General features: G+C 39.1%; 2 protein-coding genes across 2 annotated transcripts; one reads left to right on the top strand and one right to left on the bottom strand.

Moving 5' to 3' along the window:
- Positions 1-6,745: 6,745 nt before the first annotated feature.
- LOC137282213 (uncharacterized) lies at positions 6,746-12,985 on the bottom strand. Its single transcript, XM_067813945.1, has 3 exons — positions 12,591-12,985; positions 11,622-11,715; positions 6,746-9,709 (listed from the first exon to the last, which is right to left on the bottom strand). The coding sequence occupies exons 1-3, from the start codon at positions 12,954-12,956 to the stop codon at positions 9,312-9,314; spliced, it is 858 nt and encodes a 285-aa protein (XP_067670046.1). The 5' UTR covers positions 12,957-12,985; the 3' UTR covers positions 6,746-9,311.
- On the top strand, positions 7,493-9,023 carry LOC137280743 (germ cell nuclear acidic protein-like). Its single transcript, XM_067811963.1, has 2 exons — positions 7,493-7,693; positions 8,676-9,023. Exons 1-2 carry the CDS (start codon positions 7,493-7,495, stop codon positions 9,021-9,023), a joined length of 549 nt encoding a protein of 182 aa, XP_067668064.1.
- Positions 12,986-15,600: the final 2,615 nt, after the last annotated feature.

Raw genomic sequence — 15,600 nt, forward strand, 5'->3', positions numbered from 1 at the left:
CAATTGTTTTGGTATTTTTTGTCGGCAAATCAATGTGCCACAAAGTAATAATGCGGTTGAATATATGTAAGTGTGTCGCGCAACAAAATGTATTCGTTATTTTAATATGCTTCGGTGAAGGAAGCTTTACCAGTACATTATCAGACGCTAATATGCACTTTCTTAAAAAAAATGTAATAATGTGTTGGTGTCACTGCGCCATTCTAGCCTGCCCCTTGCAACCGAACACGGTTTTTTCCGGTAGGGGCTAGCCCTGTGCGAGGATTCTAAATTTCAATCACTGATGCCGTGTTTGGGTTTCTGCCTTAGTTTAATCGGATTTATCTTTAGAAAGTAATAAAATTTGGCTTCTTAGCTAAGAAATACAGTTCGACCTACCACGATGTATCGTGTAATAAAGCACACGTTCTCCCTGAACTTTCGTCCGAGACCTTAAACGTTATGATAGTTAATGGGGGTACAGCGAACTATATTTCTAAATTTTATTGTACGTTTTGGATGTTAGTTGTGCTGAATATATTTTTATAGTAAATAGTAATTGAAGCAGTAGTTTAAACTTATTAGATGTGATTCAGTAAATGTGTGTGTGTGTGTGTGTGTGTGTGTGTGTGTGTGTGTATGTATCTATGTGTATGAATGCATGTATGTATATAAAACGGAGTGCACGTGAGTGATTAGCAAACGATAACGTAAGAACAACGATGTCCTAAATCTTGCAGGTTTACGATATTTTACTTTCAACATAATTCATTTCTATTGTTATAAATTCCTGTTTGAATACCATATGCGTTTGAACATAAACGTCCATCGGTAGCACCAATCTCTACCCAACCTCACACGTACACAAACCGAGAAAATTACAAAACACGCCAAATGACCACAAAAAGCAAGAAAATACCTAACAAAGAAAAGACAACCCCTTCCCCTGCTAAAAGCAAAATCAAACAAGTAAAACATAATAAAGCTTTAGCAAACTGAATCGCATGTAAAATATGTTACTGTCCTCCAGTTACGCGCACAAGCAGTTCGAAGACGATCTAAGACAACAACAATATTTACAGTTGAATGAACAGATTAGCTACTACCCGTTACCTACACGTTATAGTGGTATAGTCCCCCAAAAAACACAAGAATAGTTTAAGTTAGATAATACTTACTTTGGAAGATGTCCGAAAAGCCATTGATTTGAATTTTCATTTCTGCAATATTTGATTTTCATAAAGATATCGGTTTAACCATCTCGGTTAATGGAAATTGGCATCCTCACATTGACGCATCATGGATGCGAGAATGTTTTTCATTACTTTCTTCAAAGTCCATTTTACAGTATTCAAAGACTAATAGTATTTAAACTGTTACAATCTTTCGAAAGTAATGTTCACAACAGAACACATATTGGTATTAATCGTATCATACATATCAATGCGAGGTTCTTATTTTTGGAAAATAAGAATGACCAGGAAAGAGAATTCTACGCCAAGGTACTTATATAAACATTGATGTGGGTTTCTATAAAATGAAAAATCATTTTACTTATAGCGTTACCTTCATAATACCTAACAGGCCACTAAAAATATCACTGTCACTAGAATACATTCACAGGCACATTATTTTGAACATTTATGTCCTCCTTTTAACAAAATAATTCCTTCTCGTAACGAATTTCATGTGAAATTTCTGTAAGAAAGTAACATGATGTTTTGGTAACATAATAATTTGAATAATATAGCATTAAGGGCCTAACATTGTTTGTTTTTGTGCGTTCGCCCGATTACATGTTATATATACACTCTATGCATCAACCATTCCGTACACAAATCTTACACGACAAACTGGAGGACATGAGAAAACATTGCTCTAAGTTAAACACCTTGGAGATAAATTTCTGCGTTGCACCACTCATTGCACGAATACCTGTCTAAATTAGTAGTTACCCCGTATGGCACAAGGTAACTTGTCACAGGACAGACAAATTATCAAGGGACATACTTAAACAAAAATATTGCAAAAATGTACACAACGGCATTTTCACAGAAACTATGTGATACAAGCCTTCTCAATAATGTTAAAATATTCAGGACCAAACGCAAAGTGAAATAAATTTTTTGACACAAATTCTTTCTTTCAAAGATGTAATTATATATAACTAAAGATAAATACAGTTTAAACATACAATTCATAGCGAAATATTCATCATTTACAATTTGAAAATTCTTGTTTCATTTTCCTTTCTTTTTCTATCGTTTCTTGGAATTAGATTTTAAACACAATAATGTATGCGCCCTGTACTCCAATCGTCTCGAAGACACAATCTGTGCTGTTGGGTAAATGTGAAACCTCAACTTGCATTTCATGATGGAAGGTGGAAGATGGAAGATCGTTTGAGATCAGGCCTGACCACTGCTTTTGAGTTACATGTTAAAACGGTGACGGAGACTTAAACGTTGTTACTGTTTATAGTTTCGTATGTATCCTCGTTTGTATAAAATTACGTTTTGCTAGTAGTATGGATATCGATCACAGGCAAACCAGCATGTCCATAATCCGGGATATAGCAATATATTCATTAAAATTCTACTCACACAACACTGACCCCTGTTGAGTGTTAAGCCAGATTGAATGTTAGACTTTACCAGCGACTTTTCTGGTAAATGAAATATGACAAATATATTATTTGAAACGTGAACCTTTCGTATTAATTACAGCAGGCCTTCTTGAAAGCTTCTTACTATCGGGGACTCTCCAAAAGAACCTCTTTCCCCGAACTGGTATTTACTTTCTAAACAGTAAGTTGGCGTGCTCTATTTTCGATGACACAGCATCACGTGACATTATGCACAACACATTGCCTTATGTTAAATAGTTCTTTTCAATCCTTTGACAGTTTTTCAACATTCTACGCATTCCGATGAAAGATTTCACAAAAGAGTTCTTTGAAAACCTGACTTTCAGTTTCTTGAAGTCTCTCTCTCTATATATATATATGAATACTCTATAAGTTTTGAACTCGACATAGCAAATGTTCGGCTTAGGCGAAAATGTTCGAGTGCTATTGATCGTGAGTCAGAGTTGATATCTGTGTGGAAAGATCATGTTAGTAAGTGTTTCATGCACGTATATATTACACCTTTTGCATGCAACTCCCCACTGGGTAGGCGGTTCGCTAAATGCGTGCATTGTACAACACAACTGAACCATGCTAAGCAAACATACACATACCTGCTCTGTGCATGAAATGTGTAATGATTGTGAAGGAATATTCAGATATTTCACATTATGAGCAACCAGTTTGCTCTCAGTCGAATCACACTACTCTATAGAGATGCGGAAAAAGACGGAGATAAACACACAGTCAGATGATAAATATCTCTACGGTGAGGCGTGCTAAGAGGGACTGGGTGATATGGAGTTAGACGTAAAGTTCAGTTTTACTGCATGTGAATACACTCGTGCGTGTGTTGTTTGTCCAAACTGATGTCCTTCTGACAAACCCTCTACGAGGCCATGTTAGATTGATACCCACTAAGACATTCTGACACTTATACCACTAGTTCTTATCCCTTGTACGAGGTACCAGCCAGGGTAACAACTAAAGACATATTCTGAAGAATTTTGGTTTGTCGAACCGCCGATCTTCCACGGTTCTTAGAGACGTTCTATCTACAAGACCAATGCTCTTTGTCGTTATCACCATGAACGTACATGTCCACTCGAAATCTGAATGGTCAAAGAGTGCATGAGAGGATAATTGATAATGGATACAACATTGCTTAGGTAAACAGTTTCTGTAGCTTGTTCATCTTTTGTCATCATAACGTTACAGATGGAAACATTTGCTTTGAAAAATGCCTTCTCTTCTTGAATGGCTAAATAACAGATAATGACTATCAAATATACTAGATTTTGTATTCTGTTTCCATAACCACAAAGAGTAATACAAGTACGTTCCTTCAGTTCACTATTTGTCCCGAACAGACAAGCTTGTCAAAGGATTACTCAATGACTATCTCTTCTGAGCAGATATGCCGGGGCGTTGACACGTTAGTTGAACAAGAATATCGATACAAAACGGCATAACCACCATTAAAAATTCATCGTATTTTGTGTCAGCTGAAGAAACGGAAGTGTGCACTTAAACAGGCATGTCTACTCGGTTCGTGCCTGAGTCAGGTAACAAATATGCAAATTTCTACTTTTGCTATAGCGCATTTTTCGAGGAAATGATCTCATCGTTTCAAGAATTTAAAGTCTGTGTTTCTGACATTACCTCATTTTTTTACACGCATGACTGTTTACAATTCAAACTTTTTATTGCGTATTGCACAGACGTATCAGACCATGCATGCTGCCAGGATTGCAAAGCACATGTTCAAAATAATGATTACTGCCTCAGTAAATTGGGTACATGGTATGAGACGATGGTAATCTGAGCTTGAACCTTGTGCGCCTGACAGGCGACCTGTTGTGTTCTACACAGGGCGTGTTTTGTACTTATTGACAAGCGGTGGTATGTCAGCATTTTCAGCATGCAACGTCCGGTATAAATGGACTGTTGTCATTTGACGCATCATGATGATTCAATCATAGGGTTATCAGATGCATTGAACACTGATTGTACGCATTTCTGAATATGTTCATTCAAAGGTGTTCGGTCCTTACAATGGTCTGTGATTGACACAGTACATTTAACAGCAGCCGTGACCAATAGTGAGTGAGTTGTTACGTGAGTGAGTGAGTGAGTCCGTGAGTGAGTGAGGGGTATTACGCGGATTTTTGCAAACCCTAAAGCATTCTGAATCAATTAGTGTTTTCCTGCATGTTCTACAGTATCTGGGGTAGTGCACAGTCTGTACCATATCCTGGATCATAAGCAGAGAACATGTCATTCCTTGAGAAGTACCGTGACCACTAGATTTAGAATATGTCTTGTACGTGTTCTACTTTTCACGGGATAGGTTTGTGGAGTGACTAAAGTGTTATGTACCCTTTGGTTAAGTTGAGATGAAAGTGACGAGTGTTTTGAGATAAATGCCCTTTTAATTAAGACACTGTTCGTTTTCAATACCATATTAAACTTAGTAAAGAGATGCATGATATTATTTTCTAAAAACTACAAAGAGACCTTTGTTCGATCGTTTGCCAAGGATCAATGGGCCAGATGAACAGATCAGGACAGAACGGTGTGCTTGGTGAGCTGCTCTTACAGGTCTAACCTGGTATCTGTCCTCGCTAGCTATAATTCTCGAGGAATACATATTAATCAGTAAGATATATAGCTTGATCATCATACTGCATGATCATCATACTGCATGATCATCATACTGCATGATCATCATACTGCATGATCATCATACTGCACGATCATCATACTGCATGATCATCATACTGCATGACCATCATACTGCATGATCTCAGCAGTGTCAAAAGAAAACAGAAAACGTCACAATGATTTCAGTCTGTGGAAGGTAGTGGATCAATAACTTTCTGTATCATTTGCGACGCTCTTCAGAAGCTCTTGAGGTGGTGTGGCCTAGTGGTTAACGCGTCCGCTCGTCACGCCACAGATTCGGGTTCTATTTCGCACATGAATACTGTAATGAATCCCATTCCAGGTGTGCCCAGCCACGATTTATTCTTGGAACATTGCTTAAAACTAGACTCAGTCACCAAGAAACTCATGGTTTCATAAACTGAGACACTTTACAGAGCCTAATGACTTCATGAATTGAGACACGCTTTTAGAGGACGTAGATTACGTGCGAGGGAGCAGAGTCACGATCATTGTTTAAGCAGTGTTGATGAAATACTGAGTACTGATTCCTCGAGAATGTAGATTCTTCTCTGGGAGCAATGTGGTATCTTGTACCTTGTGACATAAGATAAGTTGTGGAAATGTTGTTACGAGGTGTTTCAACCGTATCAGTACATGGAGTAATTGAACTGTTAATCGGGGCCAAGATAGTTAATCGCGCTAAGATAGTCGTAAGTTAGTGTTAACATATGGCACTTACGACTATCTTACCGCTAAGAGAGCTTCGAAAATGTAAGCCCTGATTGCTGCCATTCGAAATTTGGGTGAAACGATGTTTTGCATATTGTGCGATATACTGTATCAACAGATCCTCACGAAGTGTACGTACAGCCGAAAGATTGGGAGTAGATGGTTAATTTTAAAGACAAACTGTGTGAATGACAGGTGCTACAGTTTGGGCAGGACTCCCCTTGGCGAACACCTGGTATCATCACTGATGACCAGTGGTCTTTTCATATAATTGTCAGAGAGATTTTGTGTTTTATGGCAAATGGAATCAAGTCTAGGCATTCCTATCATTGTCGTTTTATGCCTTAATGAATATCAGGTTTGCTATCGTGGTTGATAGTGTGTCAAAGTAAACGATTGTTCATAATATCTGTCATTGGTTTGTTTTGTACAATGTCGAACCTTTACACGTAGCAATAATATGGAGCAAATGAGTATTGGGTCAGTCGAGGGTGTAACGAAACACCAGTTTCACATGGGCTGGGTTTATGATCGACCAACAGAATACTCACAGCTCATCACAAATGTATCACATTAAATACACATCTAATGACATCCTCTTTATTTGTTTGTCGTTATTTGTGACTAATGCGAGCCAAAATGTTGTGGTTGATCTTTGACACGCAATGAGTGTTTGGCGCTATTAATAGCTAATCATGTCCGCGTATAAGATTCGTTATGATAGAGTGTGACATGTCTCTTGTGAATTGCTAGACAACGTTTTTATTTCAATCATTACGCAACATTATCATGGCAAAAGTAAATAGAGAAATACGAGGAGATCTGTTGCTTTACATGCCGTGTCCAACATACATCATACATTTAACAAGTCACGTAACATGACTGCGTGTCGATATTTAAATACCTTACACTCTGTCCTTCCCGTCGTTGACCAGAATAGCATACGTGGGAGGAACTGCAGGATATCTGCCATGTTTGTAATGTCACAATCATTTGAGACTGACGATTTTTTTTAAACCGCCCTTGACAACAGTATAAGTAGCCATACCGAAACGTCGCAACGACAGGAATACAGGCATAACATATCTTGTCCCAACTGAGGATACAGTTCATGTTGCAATACAGAACATGTGCTGATAAGTTATGATATTGATCAAACATGTGCTGATAAGTTATGATATTGATCAAACATGTGCTGATAAGTTATGATATTGATCAAACATGTGCTGATAAGTTATGATATTGATCAAACATGTGCTGATAAGTTATGATATTGATCAAACATGTGCTGATAAGTTATGATATTGATCAAACATGTGCTGATAAGTTATGATATTGATCAAACATGCGCTGATAACCTATGATATTGATCATTGTACCTATAAAAGAAAACGTTCATGGCTGATAAGAGAGACAATAAGCATGTTTTAGTTGTACACAAAAATATGAATATCAAAACCTATAGGGTATACATAGAGACAAGAATGCATTATGTCATACACAAGTACGGGAAATGTGACAGGAGTAACAGTTGAAAAGAGAGAACGGGTTATTTGGATGTTGCAGGAGGCTAACGCCTTCGGATGTCATCGTATAACGGTTATAAGACGTATTCGACGCTACAGAGAGAGTGCGTGTGGTCACAGTAGACAGCCAGCTACAAACAGGTACCTCCGCCATTCAGGAAGGAGGGTAAAGTTTCATTTGGTGTTCAGTATATATTGTGCATCAATCTTCCCTACAGGTATGAGTGAGTGAGTTAAGTTTTAACGCGACATGAAGATCATACATAGTGTGTGAGGAAATCGGTTAGTTTAGACACTGACCATTCGTGGACGCACATGCCGTAGACAAGCCAAGAACAGAAATAAGTGATTTGGTTTGTCTGAGTGTTGTTTAAAGCCGCATTCGTCAATATCACAGCTGCATTGCGGCGGTCTGTGAATAATTGAGTCCGAAGTTGACAATGCAGTGATCGCGTGAACAACCAGTGTGTCACCCAATACCGTCAGTTGTCTCTAACGACGAGTATGATTGACTGAAGATCTATATTAGCCGGGATCTTCGCGAGTGGTAAATAGGGCTCAAACTTACTATCAGCTGACCCTTACTTCTGGATACAAATGAGTTGCAATCCCTTAAGTACACGCACCGCTCATTTATGAGGAAGTATTGATAGTCAGCTTATAAAGCTAATATCCAGGCGCATTATCTTCTCACAGCGCTACGTTATTTCTAGCTCCCGTCATAGGATACCACCCTACTATCCGAGACTGTTTTTTCTTTCCCTGGGTATCATTCTGTAATGTTGTTTGTAAGCACACCCTCACGGGTACAGGTTTACCAGCTAGGTGAACTAGGATTTAAGAATTTAAGTACCTTGTACAGTGATGCTACACAAATGTACCCATCTTAGGACCCGAACCCCAGCGGGGATCCAACACGGACCTTCAGCGTGATATACAGACGTCTCGCCATTTTTATATACCACTTAAATGACACGTCTGATCTAATGTTATATACAAACATTAACATTGGTTCAAAGATGTATTTACTCTTTATGTATCAAGTAATATTAAGCTCTTTAATTAACAAAAAGACAATGTAAAGTAAAACAGTGTGACCATCAATCTGCTTTTTGTTTGTTTTTTCGTTTGTTTTTTATGTTTGTAAGTTAAGTGATAGTGAAAGTGAGTATGAGAGTGAGAGTGAGAATGAGAGTGAGAATGAGAGTGAGAATGAGAGTGAGAGTGAGACTGAGAATGAGACTGAGATTGAATGTGAGAATGACACTGAGAATGAGAGTGAGATTGAAAATGAGAGTGAGAGTGAGATTGAGTGTGAGAATGAGAGTGAGAATGAGAGTGGGAATGAAAGTGAGAGTGAGAATGAGACTGAGATTGAGTGTGAGAGTGAGAATGAGACTGAGATTGAGTGTGAGAGTGAGAGTGAGAATGAGAGTGAGAGTGAAAATGAGAGTGAAAGTGAGAGTGAGAGTAAAAATGAGAGTGAAAGTGAGTGAGAATGAGAGTGAGTGTGAGTGTGAGAATAAGAATGAGAGTGAGAATGAGAGCGAGAATGAGAGTGAGTGTGAGAATGAGAGTGGGAGTGAGTGTGAGAATGAGAGTGAGAATGAGACTGAGAATGAGAGTGAGAGTGAGAGTGAGAGTTGGAATGAGAATGCGAATGAGAGTGAGTCAGTTTCAAGCAGGACATGAGGCATTTTACATGAGGTTAAAAAATATATGCAGTGACATATTACAAATTTGCGCATACATACGATAAAACATATCTAATAACATGCTACTTATCATATGCTTCTAACTAAATATAATCCAAAGAAGTTAGACAGGGGGAATTTATATATAACACTTGTATTAGAGACATAAACATATATTTCATCTTTTGCATTAAGTTTCACCACACCGTCGATGTAATTGGTAGCAAACGTTTCTCGGGTGCGACACATTTCAACACTCTTATACAATATGACATCCGTGTGTGGAATCGACTGACGGTTGATTCTTCTAATTGAATGCTTTACGTGAATATTTGTGGAAAGTTCAGATCTTGTTTTCAGCGTTATGGAGGAGTAGATGTTATAATAACCAGGTTCTGCAACTTGTAATCGTCCATCCGCCATTTTGATTTTGCTCGTCATGTGGGCAGCTCCATATCCATATTCATCAGTCCACGCGTAATCTGGAGCTGAATAGTAAAACTATTTAGTGAAAACAATCGATCGATGAATTGTCCTAGTAATAGAATCAATAACAACGGCGCGGAAGAATTGTATGTGTACATGAAATGGAGTCAATATTTATAAATGTCAGTCAGTACAGGAACAGATAGCAGCTGCATTTGGCACTGATTTTTACATTTTTGCATAAACGTCCGGGCGCAAATAACCAATGAGTTAAACCAAATATGACGTCTTCAGTGAACGAATACACACTCCCAGCCTCAGATTCTCCGTTTTGATAGTTGTGTTGATGAAAAGGTTATCACAGACTACATTTTACGCGAAGGTTCGTAACACGATGGTTAAAACAATGTATAATTTAAATCAAATAGGGAAAACCGAAGCAAATGTGTTGACCCCAAGCAATAACTGAATGTACGTCACTCATTTTATTAATTTATATTCTGAACACATATAGATGGCTAATGTCAAACACTAATGTTTATATTTCTTGTGACACACCATGCATTCCTCGGTCTTGTGTTCACTGCAAATGACATTACATTTTAAAAGCAGGTGGCTATATAATGTTGGCCGCAGCATCACTATTGGAAACGAAAATGAAATTAAGCTTGACCTGCCCTGTGATATTTACAATGGACGACGCCTGTTGGACAGTTGACATCGTTAATCCTCTTGACTGTTATTTCGAGTTTTAAGTCAGGACGTACACGCCTCTACCCTAAGTTAATCTGATTTGCGAAAAGGGATAATCCTGTGATAAGTTTCAATGTAACTGTGTCGCTTACAACATTTAGAATCCTATGGAATATTAACACTGTTCGTTATAATTCCGAATGTGAACAAAAATTCAGAATCGGCATTCGAATCCCGAATCTGAAAAAAATATTCAGATTCGGAATTCAAATGCAGAAACCCGAATATGAAGAAAAGTCAAACTTGAGGCTGAAATATGGAACAATATAGGTTTGTGTGTTCATGTTTTTAAGATACCCAGGTTTACTAGGGGCCCTAGTACCTTAGAAGGGGTGAGATAATGTATATTGACACTGTTGGTCACAAAATATTCAGATTCGAATCCCGAATCCGTTTCTAACTTCATGTTCCCCTGACTAAAAGTGACAAACTCCTCACTTACTTAGAACAAGCTACGACTATAACGAAATCAGAGGTTAAATTCTAGTTCATTATATGCATTTCAACTGTATACGTGCATCTGGCCAGGGCCAGGGTCACTCTCCGTTATGTTCGTGTTGTGAAGGGAATGTAAAATGTATTTCGTAAATAGTCTGCTTGGACAAGTATCAGATGTTCCAGGGGTTGCTGGCTATAAGCGTTGTCTATGTTTAGCACTGACTGCATTCCCAGAAAATATCGATTCCCCAAGAATAATCAATCATGAGGAAGGGTACATGCCCTTTCTGCAGTTGTAAAGCGGCTTTCTGCACAGAATCGTGTCTAGTTAAAGACATGAATGCAAACAAAACAGCTTCCCGCAACAAATTACACTATACACTATACTCGTGTATAGGAATGGACGCTTGGCTATACGCGTGTATAGGAATGGAAGCTTGGCTATACCCCTGTATAGGAATATGCGCTGTACGACACTGGCAAACATACTGAAAGAGGAGTATAAAGCATTGAATCATTGTAGCAGATTTAGAAGTCAGGCACTGTGACCTTGAATAGCGGAACACACCGATGTCATGGCCAGTGTTCACTATATCAATCACTGTTTTGTCCTAGAGGTGCATATACTGGCAATGTCATATAGCTGAACTATTGGTCAGTGCGGTGTTAAGCAGCTAGCCAGTCAGGAATGCCGTTTCAAAGGTGTAATATGTGTACAGTGCGTCAGACGAGACTCAGATGAAGAGTCAGATGACCAGAATGAAGGATGACGACGGAGCTTACCTGTGCTTGTGTCTAGATACAGATGCGCTGATGAGGGATGCAAGGCCGGCCGTCCAAATGTCTGTTTCTGATGCATCAGCGACTTTGCATTCATCTGGAAATAACGCATGTTCAAATGATCGCCGAAAGATGAAGTATTATACATCATAGTGATGTATTATGACTCTCTATGCATCTCCGAATAACGATTTTCCCAGACTGAATTACATTCTCGACATGAAAGGAAAGTTGTCTATCGGAACATTGAAGTCACCCATCATTGTCCTCATGTCTACCATCAGCCTATAGAATGTCATGTCGTTCGCTGAACAAAGTGCATCACACACACTTGATGCGATTCAAGTTAACGCAATGCCAAGTATCGCCCTCAATTTATCGAACAATAAAATACCCAAGACACAACGGCATAAAACAAAGTTCGCTTATACCGCTGTACTTGAAATTGTTGACATGCAAATGGGTTCTCCTTTCATGAAACATTGACGTGATGTTAAATACTGACATATTATGTTGACATTAAATTTCTAACAGTCTGGCCTGTATGAAGGAAATACATGGTGTCAACCAACGAGCATCGATCGATCATTGTTGAAAGCTAAACTATACTCACTCGCTCACTCACCTTTCCTCGGTAACCCGTGAAGATCCGGGTCAGAACTGATCTTCAATAATCCATGCTTCTCGTAAGGGTGGTCAGGCTCGCTGACCTGGTTGACACATGTCATTGTATCCCAATTACGTAGATCTTTGCTCATGCTGTTGATCACCGGAATATCTGGATCAGACTCGATTGTTTACATACCTCTACTGTATAGCTGGGTTAGTGCTGAGTGCGGCATATAGCTAAATTGAATCACTCACCTTCCTGCAGGACCCAAGTAACGGTAATTGAAAGTAATTTAAGGTTGACTTAATTGTCATAAATCCGGATGTATTCAAGAACGGTTTAGAGATAATGCCAGGGTTTACCAGATTTAGCAGCCTCCAAAGCCCTTCTGCCTGACGAAGACAGCATGCGCTGCCATTTCTCGTTCGCACGACCTGAAGATGTCTGTTGAGTTGTAGCTGGTCAGTTGGTAGTTGGAAGTTGCGACAGTCTAAACACACTGCTGACCTATCAATAGCCTGGTCAGCGGATAGTGCTGAAGCAATAGTCCGTGTGTCTTGATCTGTCGAACTGCCAAGGACAATCAACACCACAAATACAACATTAACAAACACAGACACCGCCGTTGCTAACGCCGCACATTTGTTATAACACGAACTGTGATGGCTGGTCGTGCCGACGACGTTTTCAACGGCGTCAGGGGTGGTGGACGAAATGGTGTCAGGCATGACTGTGTCCCTATCAGTAATTGTATGTAAACTACAACTACCAAGTTGTTATATTACTGCTTGCAGCTCAAATTTAAAACCACGCAATGAATAAACCAACCATATATAGTCTAAAAATAGCCGTGGGTTTTCCCACACGATTTCTTGGGAATTGACCGCCTTCTTTCGGAATCGATTAACAGATTTTGAAGGGTGTAAAGATATTACAGTGAGTATTGCCGCGTCCTTTGTGCACAACACAGTACTAAGACAGGTACCGAACAGAAATTGCTCAACGCTGCATTTCTGTAATATACATGTGATCACTTCACTTCCGGTTTTGAATTCCGCTAATTATATACATGAGGTGTAAGGCATGTGAAAGACTTCTCATTATGTATTTGGAGAACGGAAACTGCGGTCACATGCAGTGTTGTAATATATTTCCCTTGGCTATTATTAACAGAATTACCAAATGTTTCAGTCGAAGGAAATTCCTGAAATAAATGAATATATCTACTTTTTCCTCAGTCGTTATTTTGAGAAATAAAACAAACCTGTTTTCTTTCTGTTTCACCAATGAGACTGGCGGGTTCCCATTCCCCACGACCTTTTGAAAATAACTAAACACCACAAGTTAGAAGTTACTATTTGTTTCGTGGGTGAAGTCCTTGGGAGTGGGGTGAGGTGTGGGGTTGGATGTGAGGTGTGGGGTGGGATATGGGGCGGGGTTCTGGATAGGTAGGATACAACATTGTGTGCTCTAAGGCCTACATTCACTGCCATAAGACACTCCTGACAGATATTGTATTTGTGTGACATGTAGATTGTATAACGTCTACATTCACCGCCATAAGACACTCGTGACAGATATTGTATTTGTGTGACATGTAGATTGTATAACGTCTACATTCACTGCCATAAGACACTCGTGACAGATATTGCATTTGTGTGACATGTAGATTGTATAACGTCTACATTCACTGCCATAAGACACTCGTGACAGATATTGTATTTGTGTGACATGTAGATTTTAGAACATAACATAATGTTTCAACTGATTCTTTTTACTTCTTTACTATTTTGGGCTTTCTAGATCCATTTCCTCAAGTTGGATACATGCATGTTAACTTAATTTTGAGTGAACAATTGACAGGTCAGTTAGTATGAAACCTATATTGAGTTTCAGGTATCTAATTTCAGTTTATCGCATTATGAATGAGTGGGTTAAATATAATAAGTCTACAATATGTCCACCATTGCGTGCCGAGAAGTTGAGTATGAATAATAAACATCATTATAAAAAATAAACACATCCAGACATCGATGGTTAGTCTTTGTACAATGTTACCACATTAACAATTTGAAACAGTCTTTTTTTAAAAAACAAATAAAATAAAATAAATCGCTAGTCAACAACACTGTATAAAAATTGACTGAAGATCACAAGTAATTGGAGGAAGACCGAAACATTTGGAACCATAAGGACTGACAGTACGGCTCCTTTCTTCCTTTAACAAAATAGAACGCTTCGTGACCAACAGACGTGACATGCTACTGAAGCCCCCACCCCACCCCCCAGCCCCAACCAACCTTCCCCCCTCCCCAACCCCACTCCCCACCCAAACCACCCCCATCCTCATATGTCGCTCGGAACAGAGTATCCTTCCTCGTTTTATCGTCCTTACCATACGTCACCATAGATAAAGTTTCCCAAACGATCACTTTCCTTGTGGTATTGGGGCTAGTATCTTCTTTGTTAATAATGTTTACACAGAATGGGCAACATAGCGGGAATGGGGAAAAAGAGACTGCCACCAAACGCTTGGTAAGCGCTGCAGATTGTACGACGTGGAAAGGTCGGTTCTGTCCTGAAATGAGCAAGTCCTGGATAGTTGCAGACACACAGATGCAGTTTTATGGCACGCATGCCAGTCATAAATATGTTTCGAATATACGCTTAAACAAAAGGCGTAAACTGGAGAATGTGAACAAATAGTATTTGAGTAAATGACTACTGTGTCACACCGCACCTGCAATTTTGCAGCAATTCATGTCAAATTACGTGAATGAATAATATGAATGAAATCAGTGATGACACCAGGTGTCCGAGTAAAACGTCAGCGAGTCCTTTCCCAAAGACAGTTGCTAAAATCTGAAGGTATGGTGTAAATCCAACTACCTAGGGTCCATGGAAGAAAGCAGATCATTTTACATGAACCATTACTATAAAGTCTTATAAAACGTCACTGATGTAAGACACATTTGAAATCATCCATCGAGTAAGACACGTCTTTAAAACTAGACAATGGTTTCCATTGTGAACCTGTCTGATGTGTCTAGGAGATCGCGATCTGGAAGTGCCGTTAAGACACCGATATTCTGACATGACTAAGCCATTGTTTCTCAACAGTACTTTTTTGCTCTGAGTTGAATCTTCTCACCCATCAGATGTTTCTAATCACGTGAAGATCACGCTACCACAGAGTCTCACTGTCACTACAGAAAGAAACAGATAGGGATTGTAGTCTCAAAAGCAAAGGAGGGTGTCACAGTCGATGGTTGGGGTCGGGCTAAGGGATAGAGATATCACCTAAAGTATGATAATCCTTTCGGGGAATTAAACTTGGGAAGTACATGGCATGCTATAATAGTTTACAAATGA

This window comes from Haliotis asinina, chromosome 4 (genome assembly GCF_037392515.1).
Source record: "Haliotis asinina isolate JCU_RB_2024 chromosome 4, JCU_Hal_asi_v2, whole genome shotgun sequence".
NCBI classification, from domain to species: Eukaryota; Metazoa; Mollusca; class Gastropoda; order Lepetellida; family Haliotidae; genus Haliotis; species Haliotis asinina.